We start from the raw sequence: 22,592 nt of genomic DNA, 5'->3' as shown, positions 1-22,592 counted from the left end.
AGGCTTTAAAGTAATATAAAAAATGTTTTCTCAAATTACCATTGTAGATTTACATGAAAACCTCTCACAAGGACATTAACCAATAGGAAAGATATCTTGAATTGTTTCAGCTAACAGTAGCTCCCAACTCATCTGCAGAGGGTGCTAAAACAAATGTTGCAAGGGAAATCATTTCTGTGCGAACCCCATAATTTCATTGTCAAAATTTGGGATGATCTGCCAAGTTTCTATAAAAAAAAATCTGCATAGAAAAAGTAAGAAATATTTGCAGATAATTGTGAAAATATACAAAGATGTTTCATGATAGTAAAAACAAGCACAACTACATCTCATTGGACCCACGGATTTGTATTCATCCATCCTTATTGTTTAGAAAACCATCTATTTAAAATGTGTAGGGATTTGTCCCTGTCACCCATGTCTCTAATTTAGGTGAAGAGCTCCGTTTACGAGTGTGCTGGGAAAGGGAGCGGTATTTACCGCACCTAGTAAATACCGCCATCACGAGTCGCGGTATTCATCAAGTACGGCAAATACGTCCAGGTATTTGAAAATGAGGAATAACATGCAGAATTGGTGTTTGCCGCAAAAAAAAAAAATCAGCATTGATCACAATTCTTTTGGTGACGGCTGTCGTTGATGTTCCGTCACTTTGTCCAGTCGCAATGACTGACCCTTTCTTTTTTGATGCTTGAGGGCTACTTTCTGTCTTCAGGCCGAAAGAGAAAGCCTCCATGTCATTTCAAGAACGTGCAAGACTTGAGTTTAGATTTCACAATCTGCACTCGGTAAGAGTACTACATGTTTCCCAGGTGTGCTCTCTGATTACCCATTAGCAAGGATGCGGCATATAGGGCAACAGCAAGTGGTGGGAATTGCATCTGGCCTTAATAGTGCACTGTAGGGTTAGTATTGGCACGCATCCAGTGCCAGATACATGACAGGTGCTTCAGTGCTATCCTAAGCTACATATGAAACTTGCTTTATTTGCACGATTTTATTTATGATCATAAGGAACTTATTCCATATACTTTTTATTGGCAGATATTAATGAATGTGCACTGGATCCTGATATTTGTCCAAATGGAATTTGTGAAAATCTGCGTGGGACATACAAATGTATATGCAACTCGGGATATGAAGTGGACTCCAGCGGAAAGAACTGCCTAGGTACTACTTTTTTTTAGATTAAGCCTAGTAGATTGTTTCATTTACTTTACAGTCTATTGTTTGCGTAGATCATTATTCCTCAGATAAATTAACGAAATTGGTAGTAAATTGATAGTGCTTACTTATAGAAGTATCTATTAATTTTGCACTTATTTGAGCTTCTGGAATTATTAGCAAGCCCACATCACTCTCCCATGACAGCCCCTGGGCTTAACCTGTGGCCACTTAATAATTTTGTAATGTTGAACTACCTTTCAAATAATTACCATCCATTATGTTTTCTCTGTGCTTCTTGTTTAACACTCCTTACATAATTCTTATCGCAATAATGCCTTCTGGTATGGAAATTAGAAGCTAATGCTATTGTAGTAATATAGGAATAATAATTTTACCATGAATGTTTTTCTTGGAATTCTTCCATTCAATTAGATAGAATGCAGTAAAAATGGAGTAAGCCAAACCTCAGTAAATGCGGTGGTAGACAGGGAGATGGCGCATTTGATGTGCCAGGGCTGCCCTTGCCCTCTGCACAACCTATTGGGGAGTCTGCCCAGCTCAAGTGCTGATATGGAGGCAACCATTTCACCCCATGCCCTGCAGTATTCTATCTTTCTCAGTCGCCTCTTCACTGCCTTATGTAGGAGCAGCCCCTCTTCTTCAGCCCATTGTTTCAACTGCTCGTGCCACATATAGCAGATAGGCCTGCTAGGGCTCTTCCAGCCCAAGAGCTAAGCTGTGACTTGCTTAGCCTTTGGTTTAGCATAGAGCCCCAGCAATCACTCTTCCAAAGACCCAGGTATGCAACCTTCATTGTATTTATGACCTTTCCCAATATCTCGTTAGAGCAGGGCAATCCCATCCCATATGATAAAAGGCTGCATACAGGTCAGCACATCTGGGAAATTTAGCCTTTACCTCTGGACAAACACTATAGATTTGTTTCGATTTTAAATACACTCTATGCATGTAATATAGGTGGATAAATTGAAAACATTCATTGCTAGAGATTTTTGGGACATCCCTAAGTGCTCCACCCCATTCTTCTTCATCGAAAGCTGCCTATTGTCTCCCGTCCAGGTTTCTCTAAGTGTATCTAGCATCTAATGAGCATTTGGTCTGCTGCAGTAATGCGTGGTACATTAATGTTAGTACCTTAGATTTCCTACAATAGCCCATCCTCTCCTTTGCTTCCTCCTTTAGGCTTAAGTAGAATGCCTAATATGTTTGTTCTCCTCCCTCTCTGTTCTGCAACCTCTCTGCCACCCAGCACAAGACGCACTGCACCTGTACCACCAGTTAATACAACTCAAAATCTGGAGCTGCCATCCCACTCCTGCCTTGGCAGCTGCAATTCTGATAACCCTAACCAGGGTCTGCCTGTCCCCCATGTCAGGTTCACCTACAGAGCATACATTTGTGAAGGAGGTCATTCATGGTCTACAGAGCACCAAAGAAATACAAGTGTGACAGGGACACCATTTTCACCAAGGCAATTCATCTAGCTACAGACAGCAGTAGTGTCTTCCAAAAAGAAAAACTTTTCATCATGCACTTACCGTTGGCCCTATATTCCTCTCTAACAGGTCAACATCAGATCTGTACCCCATGGTATTTTAACCAATCAAATCAATCAGGCCATACCCTCTTCACCCAGTCACCAGGCTCTGGTCCCTCCTTGGGGAGGGGTGAGGGGTTGGGGGGGGGGCATATGTTTTAGGTCCTTGTCTCAGTCCTCAGCTCTTGGTATCCAGACACGGGCCCTCCTTACCTCACATGTGAAAGGGCACTCTACAAGCATCTAGGGGCTGAAGACAACTATGGCGGTCCCCACCCAGTCTATAGCCTCCTGGGTGGTGCCATCTTGAACTTGGCACATGGCTGCAAATATCCTCTGGGATCAGCAAGATATTGCCAGTCGTCTGCACCCCACAAGCTGTGGTTTATGTTTAGGGATTCACTCTACCCTCAAATCTGCTCCTATTTGTGGCCTTATTGAAGAAGATGTATGCTACAGGTGCCTTGGGGGCCAGAGAACTCTGGCGTTAGATGTCCACTGTCATACATGTCATGGCCATGTACCATCCTGAGGCATGCTTAATATTATCAATGCTTTGAGTTTCTCTGCTGGGCAGTGCGGCTGCTGAAAATTCCCCCTGGAATAATAGCACTATCCTGGGAGATTAGCCTTCTCCTGGCAGAGGAGGAGTTAAAATCGTCACATGGTAAATAGCTGCCTTGGTCTGGCAAGCTCTAGCAGGGTGCTTCCACGTGGGAAAAAGGAAAGGCAGGCAGACCTTGGCTCCAGCCACCACAAGGGGGGTTTCTTTCTTTCTTTCAAGACATCGAAGGAAGTAATCACACATGAGTAGGAGGCAGACTTGGTCAGAAGAGGGGTGTGCTGCACTGTCTCTTTCAACAGCATTTTCATTCTTCCTTGGACGCTGTGTGGGGATTCTACAAAGCTAGGGGACTGTTCCATGGAAGAGCCAGTTAGGGGTGGAGTAGTGAAGTGGCATTTCTAGATTGGATATGGACTCCTACCATCTGGAATTCTCTTCCTCCATTTTTAAACTACTGCACAGAGGAGAATGTTTGGGAGAAACGTGGATGCACACAATTGGGTGAACCCAAATTAGAATGGGAGGACACATTCTGGAAGGTACTTCAGGTCTTTTGTTCGATTCATTCTCCAGAGCTTTTGGCGCTATCTCTCAGCCTCCTCTTAGGGACAATAGAGGGTGGATTTGCTGAGGAAAGTGAAGAAAGGTGTTCACCTTGAACTTCTGTCATCTGGTCATTGGTGATCTAGGAGTGAGTACTACAGGCTCCCGCTGGACACACAGGAACCCTGCTGGTTAGTGTTCCCTGTAATTGTTTTTTCCTTGTGTGCGGCAACAGAACGTTTGCACGCACACCCTTCTAGCTTTGTGATGAGATGTGCATTTACGAATATCGACTAGCTACCATTTGGAGTTTGACAACAATCATTGTCAATGTCAATAGATCTGGCTTATAAATGAAAGGGCCTCCTTAGTTGTTGATGGGTTTAGGCACAGCATAAGTCATCATACATGTTTTTTATTATTTATTGGTGCACTCATGAAGCCTTTCCTCACTGACTCATTCTTACATTCACCCACTTACACAACTAGAATCAAATACATGCACAAACCCAGTAACACATGTAATATAAATTAAAATAAGAAAAGTAGAAAAAAGAAGAATACATGCTGTTGCCTAAAATTGTCACACATACGCTTGCAATAACAAAATTAAACAAAACAGCAGATGTCCATCTTGAAATGGTGCTGTGCATAGTATATTGTTGTTTTATAGTACCACCTGACTGCCACATTTAGAATCAACATATTAGCCATCTTGCAAAGGTAAAAACAATGAAACCATACCCTTCCATGATGGTCAGGTGGTTTAGATGGAGTGGCTGTACATTTTGTGGTGCACTGCAGATGAAGTGAACGGCAAGCAAGCAGCCAGTTAGATCTGTCTTTGAAGGTGTAGCATCCTTTATCATGAAAATAAAAAGAGGAGAAGGAAAGAAATTAAATGGGGTCTGTAATTCGAAAATGGAAAACTAAAGGATTAGCCCACCGGCTTTGGCTCTGAAGTGCACTCATTTTCAGGTGGCTGTTCACATGTGATCAGGCAGATGTCACTCACAGTGCAGGAGTGTCAATAACCAGATGGTATATATACCACTGGTCTATTTAACAGTGGTATGTATGCTTTTTTATTATAATATCCTGGCAGAAAATAAGTCTGTCAGACCTTCTAAGAGATTCCAGGAATACAGTGCAAATATTGTACTCCTATGGTTTGTCAAAGGGATAATAAACAGAAAATTCTTCCCTAAAAAGTCATCTGTGAGATTTCATGTAACAAACTACATCAGCAGGCTTTAACAATGCAATAGTAGTCCACCTTTAAATACCTATTTGCTTTAACAGATGTGTTTCACAATAAATAAATCAGGTTTACGGCCATTGTTAGAACGTTTTATAAGAGATATATCAGACCTATTGCATATGAAATAACCTTTTCCAATGAGCCAATCATGTCTATAGCATTTGTCATTGGCTCATCACTGTAATAGAGGCAGAACAACTGTTTTGAACAGAAGCTTTCCCACAAGGCAACCATCAATAAAATTGCAAATACTTACAAAATTACAATTGTCTAAAAAATAAAAACTCCTCCCTAAGAAGGTTCAATAAGGATTATCATAGTGCAAATAATCTATTGCCACAGTTTATTCAGGTCAGTCACCAACATGAAACCCCTTACCTACTATGGTAATTTGTGAAATTCTGTGTAAGTAAATGTCTGCCTACAGGCTTTAGCACAGCACTATAATAATCCTCATTATAAGCCTATTGGCTTTAACAAATACTTTTCACATTAATCAAGCCACACCTACTTTGTCATATCTTTTTATAATAAACTGATCAGATGTATGGCATTGGAAATAATTTCTTTTTACTGTGACAAATCAGGTCTATTCTTTTCCATTGGCTTCACACCATAACTGGCGCAGTGTGCAAAAGTGGATAACCAGTGTGGATAAAGTTATAAAATTAAAAATGTGATTAAAAAAAGTAGATTTTTATTACAGTTGTCAACGTCATTAAAAATTTCAAAGACTGCTGTAAAGGAGTCTGTTACATGCAGTTTGTCTAAGCATTTGTATACTGTTAGCAAGGCCACTAGAATTATGCGATTTTGGGATTTATGGATTTTCTGCATTGGTCACAAAATCCATCATCTGCTGCATAATCTGCAGATTTGAACAAAAAAAGATTATGGGAGTCATTCCAAGTTTGGCGGGCGGCGGTCGCCGCCCGCCAAACTTACCCCGCCAATTGGCTGCTCCGCGGTCAAAAGGCTGCGGGGGCCATTCAGACTTTCCCGCTGGGTCGGCGGGCGCCCGCCAAGGGAGCGCCCGCTGGCCCAGCGGGAAAGGCCCTGCAACACAGAAGCCGGCTCCGAATGGAGCCGGCGGTGTTGCAGGGGTGCGACGGGTGCAGTTGCACCCGTCGCGAATTTCACTGTCTGCTATGCAGACAGTGAAAATCATGCTGGGGCCCTGTTAGGGGGCCCCTGCACTGGCCTGGGCAGTGCAGGGGCCCCACGACACCCGTTCCCGCCATCCTGTTCCTGGCGGTAAAAACCGCCAGAAACAGGCTGGCGGGAAGGGGGTCGGAATCCCCATGGCGGCGCTGCTTGCAGCGCCGCCATGGAGGATTCTCCCAGCCGGGGGAAATCCGGCGGGAAACCGCCGGACCCTGCTGGGCGACCGCGGCTACCAAATGAAGCACCGCCAGCCTGTTGGCGGTGCTTCTTACGACATCCACCCTGGCGGTCTATGACCGCCAGGGTTGGAATGAGGGCCTATGTTTTTAGCTCAAACAGATCCTAAGTTGCTTAAAATATGGCAACGCAGGTTGTCACACAGCGGAAGGCCTTTTGCAAAGGTTGACTGGTTTCCTTTCAGTTTCCTATTGCTGTTTGGTTGTTAAACTGGTACTGATGGGGCCATTCCTTTGTCTAGACAGAGTTAACCTGTGCAAAAATCCCCAAATAAGGAAGCAATACTATCACAATTGTGCAGCATAATTTGCCTTCTCTTGCCGCATAATTTAGTCAACCCTGCCACATAAGTGCTCCTCCCGGCCACATAATTCCAGTGAACTTGACTATAAGGAAATAGGAGTGTGGTACTCTTCTGTATAACCTATGTCCTACTTTGGATAAAAGACCCCTAAAAAAGGAATTTCCTAAGTACTAGGACTGTGAGGATTAGTTTTACTACTGCAAAGACAAGGGCACCCACTGAAAGTAATTTTGTGCCAATGGGCTAATCAGCACTTAAAAAACAAGCATTCAAAAAACCAATAGGTATTGCATAGGAAAATATTTTCTCTGTCACTGTTTGTTTTATAGATTGCTTCCTAAAAGCAATACATGTTGTTTAACAGGGATTGTTCAAACCAAGAACTCATGTTTTGTACACTTTTATAAGTATCTAGCTCTTCCTGCTTTACAGGTCCTTCCTATTCAAATTTTGACATGTTAGTTATAAATGACGACTTGGAATATTCAAACATTTCAGTAATCAAGAATACCCAAAGGAAATAATCCTATATTTATATATAGAATAAAAAAATCACATTGAGCTCATTAAGTTATTGTCTTTAAAAGATTGCAATGCCATGTAAGTGCCTTTCCCAAACAGCAAGCCTCTTAAAGGCAAAGATAGAGTTTAGCCTTGAGGTGGAGGTGAAGGTGAGGTTACCATTGTGAAACTCAAAATTTTTGTCACCATTGCACACCCCTATTTCTTTGTGCAGGCCTGGGGGTGATTGAAGTCTACAGTCAAGAGCCATTATTTCCTTCATAGTACTACGGTCTATAAAGAGCTGTCCTTGTGTTTAGTGATGTACTCCTTGTATGACAGGACAGTATATCATGACAGTGCTTGTGACACAGGCAGTGGGCTCCATTGAGAGGAAGATTGTTGTTTTGACTGCCCTTGACTCAATCATTTACAGCATCACTTTCCTGCCGTTGGGACATATCTGAGATGTCATCCTTGCTGCTTTTGTTCATCCTACCATCAGTTATGCAACCCGGCTCACAGAGGTCAGACATGAGCAACAGCATTGATAGAGGCAGAGGCAGGAGGAGCAAAGTAGGGCCATGCCTGCAGCAGTGGCGAGGCTGGCTCTAACACCCCCTAGTGTGTACAGTGGGAGGTGATTGACAGAACAGCTTTTCTGCAGCTTTTGTGAGTGGAAATGGTTTGGTGGGGGAAGAAATAAGTCTCTGCCTCTCGCCAAACAGTCCTTAATAAAAGTAACAACATGGAAGTAAAGGGCTTGCAAAGGAGTTGTCCATTATTCTGAAATCATGCTCACAGAGTGAAAGACTAATGATGGACTATTGTGAGTCCTGCTGCCTCCATAGCCATATTGTTTTACAATCACTCAATCAATCGGGATATACAAAGCGCAACAAATCACCCATCAGGATCTCAGGGTGCTGGTGTTGCTATATGCTTCCTGGTGCTCTGTTCATTTGAAAAGCCATGTCTTGAGTCCTTTTATGAACTCCCGGAGCAATGCAGCATTCCTTAGGTGCAGGAGAAGGCCGCTCCAGGCTTTGGCTGCCAGGTGAGAGAAGATGTGACCTCCACTGTTGGACCAACAGATCCAGGGAGTGTCTGTGAGTAAAAGGGAGGCAAATCACAAGCGTCTGGTTGGTTGGTGAAAGGTCATTAGTGGTCAATCGTAACTGCAAAGAATGGGCTGAAGAGTGCATCATCTTAAATTAAAATTAGGTTCCAGTCTATTGTTGCAGAATTTTAGGAAAATTCATTCAAAGATGGCTACCTTAGAACATTGGGCATCCATGCGGGCACCCTTGATTATAGTTTTTAAATAATTTTCATAAGAACCTTCAGCCTGCAAAGCTAGCATGCACTGGAGCCAATTCACACTTTGATAGCAAGGAAGCAAATGACAATCTCAAATAGTGAAAGAGACTTCTCTTTTAAGAACATGGCCACCTTGATAGCAGGATCATGGTTTCCAGTTGTATATCTATAGACCCAATTTTAGATTCATAGTTGTCCATCCCTAGTGTCTCCTCAGCACAATATTTCATATGCCCTATAAAGAATTTTTGGGATGCTATCTTTGGATATGCAATAGGCACTGCATTATCAGTGAAAAAAGAAAAGGGGTATCCTGCCATACATCCACTTGCTGTATATTTGGTTCAGACGTCAGTAATTTGTTAAAGTTCAGTTATATATTAAGCCATATGTTTGCACTACTCCCACAGACAAGGAGAATCCCTCAGTAGTTGTTAGTAACTTCATTATTGTAGAATCTGCAGCAAAAATTGTTTTAAAAAAATCATTAATTACTCAGTCAAATGCCACATCAAATCAATGTGGTCCTATTTCAGATAGACAATTTTCACAATGTGAAAAATAGAACTAAATGTGAAGCAAATGTAACTATTTTCGAAATTGAGTTCTACTTATACAGCGATTCCATTAGGAATATTTTCCCATTATCCGTCCCTCCAAAATCAATAAGTATGCGTATAAATATGACATGAATGAAATTACTTCAAGAATAAAAATTTCTAAGCAATATTTAAATGCTTAAAAGATTGTTGATTAGTGTTAGAAATGGGGTCTTTGGTTGACAGTCAGGTTACCCCCTGTTCAAGCAAGGACCCTCACTCTAGTTAGGATAAAAGAGAATCACCCTCAGCTAACCCCTGCTTACCCCCTTGGTAGCTTGGCAGAGCAGTAGGCTTAACCTCAGAGTGCTGGGCGTAAAGTATTTGTACCAACACACACAGTAACTTAATGAAAACACTACAAAATGACACAACACCAGTTTAGAAAAATAGGAAATATTTATCTAGACAAAACAAGACCAAAACGACAAAAATCCAACATACACCAGTCAAGTTATGATTTTTTAAAGGTTTAAAATAAAAAGAGTCTTTAGGTAGTTGTAACACCACACTAGCGCTGCTAGCGTGAAAATGTACCTGGTTTGCGTCAAAAATAACCCCGCACGGGCGGTGTGCGTCGAAAGTAACCCTGCACGGCTGTGTGCGTCGAAAACAACTCGGCACGGCGGTGCGCGTTGAAAAAGCCAGCCACACGACGATCCGAAAGTCCCGCGGCGCAGGGTGCGATCTCTCAGCCTCCGTCAGCGATGCTGCGCGTCGTTTCTCCTGCTCCGGGCGTCGGTTTTTCGGTCGCGTTTCCTGCGGCGTCGTTTCTCAGCTGCGGAACCGGCGTCGCGTCGTTTTCTCAGCCGCGATTGTATTCGCGTCGATCTTTTCTCCGCACGGTGCTCGGTGCGTGTATTTTTGTCCTTAGGCTGCCAGCCTCTCCTTTCAGGGTCCCAGGAACTGGAAGGGCACCACAGAGCAGAGTAGGGGTCTCTCCAGAGACTCCAGGTGCTGGCAGGAAGAAGTCTTTGCTATCCCTGAGACTTCAACAACAGGAGGCAAGCTCTACATCAAGCCCTTGGAGATTTCTTCTTCAAGATGGAAGGCACACAAAGTCCAGTCTTTGCCCTCTTACTCAGGCAGAAGCAGCACTGCAGGAAAGCTCCTCAAAGCACAGTCACAGGCAGGGCAGCACTTGTTCCTCAGCGATCAGCTCTTCTCCAGGCAGAGGTTCCTCTTGATTCCAGAAGTGTTTCTAAAGTTTGTAAGTTTGGGTGCCCTTCTTATACCCATTTTAGTCTTTGAAGTCACCTTCCTTCAAAGGGGACTCACACCTTCTTGTGAAATCCTGCCTTGCCCAGGCAAGGCCTCAGACACACACCAGGGGGCTGGAGACAGCATTGTCAGAGGCAGGCACAGTCCTTTCAGATGAGAGTGACCACTCCACCCCTCCCTCCTAGCAGAGATGGCTAATCAGGAAATGCAGATCACACCCCAGCTCCCTTTGTGTCACTGTCTGGTGTGAGGTGAAAAACAACCCAACTGTCAAACTGACCCAGACAGGGAATCCACAAACAAGGCAGAGTCACAGAATGGTTTAAGCAAGAAAATGCTCACTTTCTAAAAGTGGCATTTCCAAACTCACAATCTTAAAATCAACTTTACTAAAAGATGTATTTCTAAATTGTGAGTTCAGGGGTCCCAAACTCCACCTGTCCATCTACTCTCTAGGGGAATCTACACTTTAATCATATTTAAAGGTAGCCCCCATATTATCCTATGAGAGAGAGACAGACCTTGTAACAGTGAAAACGAAAATTGGCAGTATTTCACTGTCAGGACATATAAACCACATTACTATATGTCCTACCTTATCCATACACTGCACCCTGCCCTTGGGGCTACCTAGGGCCTACCTTAGGGGTGCCTTACATGTAAGGAAAGGGAAGGTTTAGGCCTGGCAAGTGGGTACACTTGCCAAGTCGAATTTACAGTGTAAAAATACACATACAGACACTGCAGGGGCAGGTCTGAGACATGATTACAGAGCTACTTATGTGGGTGGCACAACTAGTGCTGCAGGCCCACTAGTAGCATTTGATTTACAGGCCCTGGCACCTCTAGTGCACATTACTAGGGACTTACTAGTAATTCAAATATGCCAATCATGGATGAACCACTTACATACAATTTAAACAGGAGAGCATATGCACTTTAGCACTGGTTAGCAGTGGTAAAGTGCTCAGAGTTGAAAAGCCAACAGCAACATGTCAGAAAAACATAGGAGGCAGGAGGCGAAAAAGACTGGGGATGACCCTGCATAAGCAAAAGTCCAACACGACCCCCTACCAGCCTAAAGCCAGGGGAGAACAATCAATACCTTGATGTACTTCCCTGATTGGGGCGATAGAACAGGGACCCAGGCCCACAACAGCAGGGGCATGTTCCAGTTCTACGCCTTCCTGACTCCAGTTGGATCCCTCTGTCCATACTCTCAGGGCCCACTAAGCTAACCCATGGGGAACCCTTCTCCACATCTACAGACACCATCTGTGCAACACCTAACTTTACTTTGCTCACAGATGTATTGCAATGGGCAGATAGTACCACCAGGGCCAACACAGTGGTGTTGCCCACTCCACCCCCGGGGTGTGACTCTCGTCCTCCCCCCCCCAGGGGCAACTCTGTCCACCAGGACAGCAAGCCACAGTGGCCCCAGACAACTGTCAGGGATGAGAGCCCGACCTCAGGCCTCTCTAACCACTGTGACTGTGGAGAGTGGGGGGTGGTAGCCCCAGGTGCCTGGCACCCTTTGACCACTCTCTCTTCCATCAGGTCAGGGATGTTAACCTGACCCTGGTCCTCCCCTCTGGGGCTCTGTACCCTCCCCGCAGAAGCGGCACCCCCAGAGTCAAAAACTGTCAGGGTGCTTGTAGAAGCAGTCCTGGACAATTCTTCCATCAGTGCAGGGATGTTAACCTGCAACTGATCCTCCAACCTGGGGTCTGTACCTTCAGGTTGGACCAGGGCCAGGGGTGAGGCTTCCCTCCCCCTGCCCTCTCTTCTGGGGTCCTGAACCACCCAACTAGGAGTGGCCCCCCCAGAAGACAACATGGTAGGGGCACTGTTAGCAGTAGCCCCTTCCTCCAGGTCAGGGGGGACACCCTTAACCTGGCCTCCCAATCCAGGGTCTGTACCCACAGACTGGATCACTGCCTGGCAAACCAGGACTTCCTGGGGGGCATACCTACCCCCTACCAGGTCAGAGTTTACCCTCTGAACCTGGTCATCCAACCCAGGGTCACCACCCTGCGGTTGAACCACTGCCTGGCACACCAGGACTTCCTTGGGAGCACACTTACCCCCCATCAGGTCAGAGTTTACCCCCTGAACCTGATCATTCAACCCAGAGTCACCACCCTGCGGTTGAACCATTGCCTGGCACACCAGGACTTCCAGGGGGGCACACTTACCCCCCTCAAGGGACACACTGTCCCGAAGGGCCACACAAGAGTCTGGCTGGCGCAGGTCTCCTGACCTCTGCCCATCTGACAGAGTCTGGATTCCCCCCAACCCAGAAATGGTCTCACCAAGGTCATTCATGGGGGGCTCTGCTCTCAGAGCTGACCCCTGACCCTCCAGGTTCTCCACTGGGGTCCGCAACCCCCTCTCAACCCTCTGTCTGGACTTCTGCACCCCCTCACTAGGAGTGGTACTGCCAGACACCAGAACTGGTGGGACGCTGGCTACAGCCGCCCCCCCAAGTTCTCCTGACACTGTGGGGTCTCCCTCAACAGATGGCCCTATGGTACAGGCTAGGCTCCCCTCCTGGTGTTCCCGCAGGGAACCCTCCAGGACCTGGGACCGGATCTCGGGCACCTTGGGCCTCAACCCATCCCCATTCCCTCTCCTCTGAGACTGGACATGGGGTCCCTCACCCATCCCACTACACTGGGACCTACCTGGGACACTACAATCCTTCCCTACCTCACCTGGTTGGGAACTACCTAGACCACTCCTCTCAGGAGCACCCCCAAATGCCTCTTCCGACTCTCTGGTACTCACCCAGAAGTCTGCTCCATTGTAAGCTCCCTGGGGTCAGAGAACTCACACTCCACCTGGTGTTGGCATAGCTCTGGAAAATAAGGACTAGACATATGCTCTCCAGCAATTACATCACTCAGCCCCTCATATGAATTAACCAAAGTACCCTTCACCCAACCATCCAGTGACTCTGCTTTGACAAAGCACCCCACATCACCCTCCTGAGACTGGTGAGACAGTACCTGACTGTCCCTGACACTCAACCCACACTCTTCTGGGATGTTTTCACACTCCATAACCAGGACTTCTACCTGGGGGGAACCCCTCTCCCTGTCACTCTCACTTAGAGTCAGTAGAGTGTCCCTCCCACCAGTAGGAATATGACTCCCCATGCCAGTTCCCCAATCCACCTCAGGGACCCTGTGCATCACTGGAGCTACCTCATACCCCTGAACCTCCTGGCGTGTGTTAACTCCCTCCTTCAAGTAGGGCACCACCTCTCTGGGCATGTGCACTTCTGCAGCATCACTGGATATACAATTGTTGCTGCCACCATTCCAGCTGGACTCAGCCCTCATGACTTCCAGCTCTTTCAATTTAAGCTCGTAAGCATAAATCATTTTCTTAATCTCTAAGTTCCTCCTCCTTTCTTCCAACTTTTCCCACCTGTCATACTCCCTTTGCATCCTCAACTTTTCTGCCTCCAACCGGCGAACCCTTTCTGCCTGTCTGTCCTGTAACTCTTCAGGAGTCAGACCCTTGGGTGACACCCTGCCATCCCTCCTGGGGACCCTCCCCCCAGGCGTAACAGGTACCTCCACTACACCACTGTGTATCCTCTGCACTTCCCCACCCACATTCTCCTCCTCTGTGTGCCCTCCAGCCTTCTTGATTGTCACCCCGGCCCTCTGTGCCTGTTGCAGCTCCCCCTCCCTGGTGGAGCTCTCAGTGGGACAGTCAAGATCTTTAAGGAACTGTTTCAATTGAGCAACTGAGTACTCCTTCAGTTTCTCCATTTCAAACACAGCTCCAGCTGTTGCATCTCCAGATTGAGACATGATGGTCACAAGTGCAAAGTTCCAAAAGGCAGAAAAAAAAGTTCCCAATGAAGTAAAAAGAATCAGTCAAGGGATCAGCAAAATCATGGAAGTAGAACAAAAAGGAGTCCTTAAGAGAAAAAGCAAAAGATCACCAAACAAGTAGTATGTGGTCACGTAGTGGTCTGAGATCAAAACAGTAGTGTACACTTAATTACTGTATGTCAAGTACAAATACAAGTCCAAATCCCGACCGCTGGTCACCAATGTTAGAAATGGGGTCTTTGGTTGACAGTCAGGTTACCCCCTGTTCAAGCAAGGACCCTCACTCTAGTTAGGATAAAAGAGAATCACCCTCAGCTAACCCCTGCTTACCCCCTTGGTAGCTTGGCAGAGCAGTAGGCTTAACCTCAGAGTGCTGGGCGTAAAGTATTTGTACCAACACACACAGTAACTTAATGAAAACACTACAAAATGACACAACACCAGTTTAGAAAAATAGGAAATATTTATCTAGACAAAACAAGACCAAAACGACAAAAATCCAACATACACCAGTCAAGTTATGATTTTTTAAAGGTTTAAAATAAAAAGAGTCTTTAGGTAGTTGTAACACCACACTAGCGCTGCTAGCGTGAAAATGTACCTGGTTTGCGTCAAAAATAACCCCGCACGGGCGGTGTGCGTCGAAAGTAACCCTGCACGGCTGTGTGCGTCAAAAACAACTCGGCACGGCGGTGCGCGTTGAAAAAGCCAGCCACACGACGATCCGAAAGTCCCGCGGCGCAGGGTGCGATCTCTCAGCCTCCGTCAGCGATGCTGCGCGTCGTTTCTCCTGCTCCGGGCGTCGGTTTTTCGGTCGCATTTCCTGCGGCGTCGTTTCTCAGCTGCGGAACCGGCGTCGCGTCGTTTTCTCAGCCGCGATCGGATTCGCGTCGATCTTTTCTCCGCACGGTGCTCGGTGCGTGTATTTTTGTCCTTAGGCTGCCAGCCTCTCCTTTCAGGGTCCCAGGAACTGGAAGGGCACCACAGAGCAGAGTAGGGGTCTCTCCAGAGACTCCAGGTGCTGGCAGGAAGAAGTCTTTGCTATCCCTGAGACTTCAACAACAGGAGGCAAGCTCTACATCAAGCCCTTGGAGATTTCTTCTTCAAGATGGAAGGCACACAAAGTCCAGTCTTTGCCCTCTTACTCAGGCAGAAGCAGCACTGCAGGAAAGCTCCTCAAAGCACAGTCACAGGCAGGGCAGCACTTGTTCCTCAGCGATCAGCTCTTCTCCAGGCAGAGGTTCCTCTTGATTCCAGAAGTGTTTCTAAAGTTTGTAAGTTTGGGTGCCCTTCTTATACCCATTTTAGTCTTTGAAGTCACCTTCCTTCAAAGGGGACTCACACCTTCTTGTGAAATCCTGCCTTGCTCAGGCAAGGCCTCAGACACACACCAGGGGGCTGGAGACAGCATTGTCAGAGGCAGGCACAGTCCTTTCAGATGAGAGTGACCACTCCACCCCTCCCTCCTAGCAGAGATGGCTAATCAGGAAATGCAGATCACACCCCAGCTCCCTTTGTGTCACTGTCTGGTGTGAGGTGAAAAACAACCCAACTGTCAAACTGACCCAGACAGGGAATCCACAAACAAGGCAGAGTCACAGAATGGTTTAAGCAAGAAAATGCTCACTTTCTAAAAGTGGCATTTCCAAACTCACAATCTTAAAATCAACTTTACTAAAAGATGTATTTCTAAATTGTGAGTTCAGGGGCCCCAAACTCCACCTGTCCATCTACTCTCTAGGGGAATCTACACTTTAATCATATTTAAAGGTAGCCCCCATATTATCCTATGAGAGAGAGACAGACCTTGTAACAGTGAAAACGAAAATTGGCAGTATTTCACTGTCAGGACATATAAACCACATTACTATATGTCCTACCTTATCCATACACTGCACCCTGCCCTTGGGGCTACCTAGGGCCTACCTTAGGGGTGCCTTACATGTAAGGAAAGGGACGGTTTAGGCCTGGCAAGTGGGTACACTTGCCAAGTCGAATTTACAGTGTAAAAATACACATACAGACACTGCAGGGGCAGGTCTGAGACATGATTACAGAGCTACTTATGTGGGTGGCACAACTAGTGCTGCAGGCCCACTAGTAGCATTTGATTTACAGGCCCTGGCACCTCTAGTGCACATTACTAGGGACTTACTAGTAATTCAAATATGCCAATCATGGATGAACCACTTACATACAATTTAAACAGGAGAGCATATGCACTTTAGCACTGGTTAGCAGTGGTAAAGTGCTCAGAGTTGAAAAGCCAACAGCAACATGTCAGAAAAACATAGGAGGCAGGAGGCGAAAAAGACTGGGGATGACCCTGCATAAGCAAAAGTCCAACAATTAGTCACTGGTAAAATATATAATTTTTCATACATCCTCTGTCACAGATGAGGCATACCAGGAGTCAAAATAACATTCCTTTAATAGTAGTAGCAAAAAAATGTGTTAATATAATTTACTTGATCTCATCTTTGGTTGCAGATATTGATGAATGTGCACTGAACAGGTTGCTCTGTGATAATGGCCAGTGCAGAAACACCCCTGGAAGTTTCACCTGCACCTGTCCGAAAGGATATGTATACCAGCCTGATCAAAAAACGTGTGAAGGTAAGCTGGAAAACCACAAACTCTAGAATCATTACTCTCAGGGTAAATCACTTACTCTGCACATTATTAGTATGTGCACTACATTGGTCTGGGATAGGTCTCTTCATAATCATTTTAAAATAAAAAACTATATAAGAAATGTAGCACTGCAGTCAAATATGTGACAGATAGAATTATAAAAAATGTGTTGGAACTAAGGATCATGAAATACCACTGGAGGTAGAAGATAGTTCCATGCAGAATTCTTCAATCAGACCCAGAATCAGCTGAATTTGCAAGTATTTTTTAAGTTTGGATCCTTTTTTTCATGGCCTGGCTCCCAGGTTTTGCAGGCCAAGTGATGAAATCAGCCAGAAGGGAAGCCACATCATCTCCCTTTCGATTTTCACAGCTGGGCTCTCGGGGTTAGTGGTCCCAGGGGCTGAAATCAGCTGGGTGGAGGTCTATATGCCCTGGGCCCTGGGGGATCGGGTCCCAAGGGCCAAAGTCAGCCCAGAGCATGGCCCCCCTCCCCTTCTAAATATTGGCAGTGCACCAATGAGTGGCAATCCCTGGGGCCAAATTCAGCCCCGGGAGGGGGCCACATGATCCCCCTCTCCCAAAAGTACTTCTGACATTCTACCCGGATCCTGGCCCAACTGTGGGGTGGGGCAAAAAAAAGTACGGGTAACTGCGCTTGGTTTTTAAAAAAATGTCCCTTTAGATCCTCCAGGGATTCGCTGGAAAATGTAAGAAAAAAAACATTTTTGGCCCCCGGAGGGATCCCTGTGGGAGCTCACCATCAAGCCTAGAGGGTCAGGGTATTCCTACCCTGCCCCCTTGTCTTTTTTAAATATTTTTTATTGGGACTAAGCTGAATCAGAGCCTGGTTGAAGTGGTGGCAGCCAATCAGATCTCATTTTTAGATCTGTTGCATTCACGGAGCCTCCACGTCTCTAGATGCATAATTATTTTTTTCTTTAATAATTCCAAAACTACTGAATGGATTTAGACCAAATTACAAAAAAAGCACTCTTTCTGGGTCAAGATCTAGCTTTCTATCAAATTTGGTGTATTTCTGTTCGGGCTGCAGACATGTTTAAAAGCCCTATGAAAAATTGCATAGGGAGAATGCGTTTTAGGACCCCGCTCTTTTTCTTGGCTTCTGTTTGACAAATCACCCTAAAACATTTAAGGCAGCACCTTAAGTGAGTGGAAAACTAGCTTTGGAAATTTCATGAAGATTCATCAAACAGCCCCAAAATGATTAGCACAACAAAAAATAGTTTTCCTATGGATGCTCGGGACCTGATTTAGATTTCGGCAGGGGGGTTACTATGTCACAATGGTGGCGGATATCCTGTATGCCAAAACCTAAATCCCATTGTAAACAATGGGATTTAGATTTCGGCAGATGGGCTATCTGTCGCTGTTGTGATGGAGTAACCTGTCCACCAAAATCTAAATTAGGACCTTGGTCCTAACTATAACTAACCTACCAGTGATATATATATATGTGTTTCTCTCTGCCAGCCAAATATTTCTGCTCACAACTGGGACCATTAAAACATTGTCTCCATTGCTTTATAGATAAAATGATCATCTTTCATTTAATTTCAAAATAATGTATTTAAAACATTTAGATTGTTTTTAGATTTTTGTGACTTAGTAGATTATCCAGTAACTTACTCATAATATTTAATTGAATTGTTTACTCACATTTCCTCATGAATCCCTATTCCTTTATTTTAATAAGCCAAACATTGCCCAATAGTTACATTGATTTTTTTCTCCTGTAGATATTAATGAATGTGAGTCCAATCCTTGCATTAATGGAGTCTGCAAGAACATACCAAGTTCCTTTTTATGTGAGTGCCCCACTGGAAGTACTCTGGATACAACAGGAACCATCTGTGTTGGTAAGGGACATACACTTTCAAACAGTAGCATTTTCCGTGCATTACTTGTTGATGATATACAAAGGTATTTTAGATTCAAGTTTTATTAAACATATCTGTAGCAACTGATTTACAACACAGTTAAACGTTTACATTAAGTAAAGTAAACATTAAAATGTGAAATGTTAGAATGTTCATGCACAATTGCTTTGAAGCAGTCATTGGTTAACAAATACACCTAACAGTCAAAGTTGCAATGTTAAATGTGAAGATAGTAAAATATGGAACTTGGTATGAATCCTGATATATAATTTCTGTAAATGGCCTTGTCAAGTCATGCAACCTAAGTTTCATCCAAAAATAAAGATCAGTCTAAATGACTAACAGACTGGGGCAAGATTTGGACCTGTTTTGTGGCTTCATGGCAGCCTTTATCATGTAGAATTTCCTTTTAACCATATCAGCATAGAAAGACTTCCTTCTCAATACCCAATGGCAAAACACCTCTCTGCTACCTGTCATTTTGCTTTAACTATACTGGGTCACTATGTAGATCTGAGCTCTGCCACATGTGTGTTTTGCTTTTGATTCAATGCTCATTGTCCTGCCTGCATTGATCAGCACAATTGTCTCGTTATAGGTTATCAGCTCTCTGAGTACGACGTTTCTAGAGATGAAAGCTCACCTTTAATTGCCAGGGTGACACAATGAACCACAGATTTCTCCCTCTGTGTGTTCATAGTTAGTGTGTCTATTATTTCTTAGGGCATTCAGCATCAACATCTTTTCATTTATGTAGTCATAGCTGTTTTATGCACTTTGCATGGAATTTAATGGGACCTCCTTCAAGTGTCAACGCTTTGGTCTGATGTATTTCAGGAACTTCATTTACATTCTTGCCTTCATGTACTGCTACTGCAGCAGGATTAGGATTTTATTTCTTTTGATTCGTCAGTTTGCACAGAGCATGTTTTTTACTCCCTCTCACATTTGCCCAATAACTATGCTTTTTTCATGTGAACTCTCCAATCATTCAGATTCATCTGGCTCTTCCATGTTGAACTTTTGTCTCTGTAACCCTTTAATTGCATGCATTCTTTTGTTGTTTGTCTTTTATTGGGCAACTTTTTCTCCACCCCTTGATAATGTACCCCGGGGTAATCCCCTTTGTGAGTCATGTGGATGGTCCCATCTTAACATGTCAATCAGGCCATACCTGTTTGTGAATGTCTTTACTAGTGTTTCCCCTCCCGTCATGTGTTGTTTCCTGGAGGAACTTTCACATAGGCTATCCAGAACATCATTAAGGTGCAGTGAGTCAGGTGTGTCTAGATGTTTCTGTCCCACTTCAGTGAGCAGGTTTTCCTTCAGTTTTGGAGCAGAATATAGACTAACAAGTGCATGAGTTTGTTGTACTCAGAGCTCTGCCACCCCTGTGTAACACCTAATTGGGTCTTCCCATTTTTTTCAGTATCTTGAATGAGAGGCCCTTTGCCATCATAACCGTCCCTCTTCTAGAGCTTCTTTTAAATCCCACCAATGCTATCAGTTTGTATCTCCCTTTGCTCAAGAAGCTACATCTCACCATTGCCATGTATGTCTCCTGCAACAGAATGATCTCTGGATCAAGTCACCTGAGAAATTATCTCACTGTCCCATGTTTAATTTTGTCTACCTGATTATTAACATTCCACATCACAAACTTTGTATTTGTCTTTTACCTTTGTCTTGTCTGTCAAGGTTGTTCTGTAATGGTATATTGCGGAGGGGCTGAAATCACTGTTATTATTCCCATTATCTGTGGTTACATCTCGACTTGCAACATGTGCTTGTGTAAATTTCCCTTTGACGATGCATCAATCTTTCCTTGAATAATTAACTTCCAGCTGATTGATGTAAAACTGACTCAGTATGTTCTATGTAAGTGTCTTTGCCCCACCCCTCTTCCAACTAACCTGAGAAATGTTCGTTCATTACCACCCTTACTTTATTCTCATGTTGTAACTGATCTCTGGAGCATTTGTTTTATCAGTTGTCTTCATGGGCTTGTGGTGTCTGAACTTCTGCAGCATCCTTCGTTGTGTCTTCTCTCACTTTCTTCCACCTTTACTACACCCCTCCATCCCTAATAAGTTTAACATTGTATCCTTTGGTCTAGGAATCTGCTCCCACTGTGTCTTTGTAAGTGATCCTCTCCACTTCTGGCCACCTTCTTGTCCAGCCTAACTCCAGTGAACTATTGTGGTCAGTTGGTGTAGATACCTCTGCTCTGCTGCCTAGTCCCATGCTACTCCCAGTGTCTCATAAAAGTGAGGCCTGAAATAATGAATCACTTTGAGTTTGGACTGGTACAGAAGCATGTAGGGTAGATTTATCACCTGCAGTTTCTTCTTGACTCTGTTGAGCGAATTACACTACTTAAGGATTTTTATGATGTAGTCAAAGAAGAAAATAATGTGTGTGAAATTATAAGTCAAGATTCTCTTTTGTTTGGCCTTCTTCAGTAAGCTGTCTCGATCTTTCTAGTAGTGCATCTTCACTATGATTAGTCGTGATGGGGCTCTGGGTGAGGAGTATTGAGCTAAGGCTGTATGTGCTTGGTCCACCACAAAACACTGTGATGGATTCTCTGATGGTACCAAAGTCTTTAACCAGTGTTCCAGGAATAATTCAGGTTGTGCACCATCCATCCCCTCTGGGAGACCCACAATGAGCAGATTGGAATCTTCTGGCTCTGGCTTCCATGTCTTTTATTTTTTCCTCAACTCATCTTCCAGATGCAAAACTCTTGTCTCCATGAATCCGCTATTTGTTGTAGTTCTTGACTGATCCAACCCACATCTGTGCCCACTTCCTCTATTTTGTTTTGCAAAGTTTGGCAAATGTCTGAAATTGACAGCAAAATAGTGTCAATTGATAAAAGGTGTCCTTCACTTGCTGTTGTTTTTTTTGGATTCAACAGGTCTCAGCCCCTTCCTTTGGTCCCTGTCTTGTTACCTCACTCTGGCACATTTGCCAATGTATCCCTGTTTCATGGAAGTAGCACCTGTACTTCACAAAATCCTCTATTGCTCCCATTTCTGTTCTGTTTTTCCCTTTGTTTCAGTCAAGAGATGTCACCAGGGTCTTTCCCAGCCTTTTCCCTGCTTATTTAATCTGTCCCGAGCTGGTAAAAGAGGCTCACGGGAAAGAAAGTGGAGCAGTTCCTTTACTCTCCCCCGCCACCCCACATCTGTTCAACCATCCCACTTATTTGTGTCCTTATTAGATTGCACCACTAGTGTAGGATTGTGTTCCCATCAGGGGCCGTGTGGGAGTTGGCCCCTCTTTTTAGCTTTCTTTAGGTACCCAGGCTGTAAGCTTCTCCTCCTGGGCCCCTCTCTCCTATGAGCTAGGTTTTCAGTGACCCAAGTGGTCTCTCTCACCTCCCGCAAGGGGCTCCCAGGTTCAGTTCCTCACTCAGGGGGCACCAAAGCCTCCATTGAGGCTCTGTCTTCTCACAGGACTTGGGTCATCAGGCCTGCAAACCACAACCCTCTTCTTGTGTATAGGAGCCTCTGTATCACTTCACTCCTTCGCTTTTGAGACACAAGTACCTTGGACCGCTCCACCCAAAAGCCCTCATTGAGATGTGTCTCAATGTCACAGGGGCCTTCCTCCTCCCCATGCCTCCCATGCTCCTGGCACTGGTGCGATGACCGTTCAATTGAGAGAGAATAAAGGGGATTACAGTAGGAGTCCAGGAGTTGGCTGCTTTCAGATCTGTACAGCCCTGGGGATCCCCAAACTGTCCTCTTGAGTTAGCCCT

The 22,592-nt window shown here is 44.8% G+C and overlaps 1 protein-coding gene across 1 annotated transcript in view; it reads left to right on the top strand.

Annotated features, from left to right (window-relative positions):
• Nucleotides 1–22,592, top strand: part of FBN1 (fibrillin 1) — a 780,541-nt gene that overhangs the window by 469,374 nt on the left and 288,575 nt on the right. Inside the window, exons 18-20 of the mRNA XM_069222499.1 lie at nucleotides 1,045–1,170; nucleotides 16,782–16,907; nucleotides 18,686–18,805. Coding sequence (XP_069078600.1) covers nucleotides 1,045–1,170; nucleotides 16,782–16,907; nucleotides 18,686–18,805 — 372 coding nt within the window. The remainder of the gene's footprint in view (nucleotides 1–1,044; nucleotides 1,171–16,781; nucleotides 16,908–18,685; nucleotides 18,806–22,592) is intronic.

This window comes from Pleurodeles waltl, chromosome 3_1 (genome assembly GCF_031143425.1).
Source record: "Pleurodeles waltl isolate 20211129_DDA chromosome 3_1, aPleWal1.hap1.20221129, whole genome shotgun sequence".
Lineage (NCBI taxonomy): Eukaryota > Metazoa > Chordata > Amphibia > Caudata > Salamandridae > Pleurodeles > Pleurodeles waltl.
This window is presented reverse-complemented; position numbering and strand designations above follow the sequence as displayed.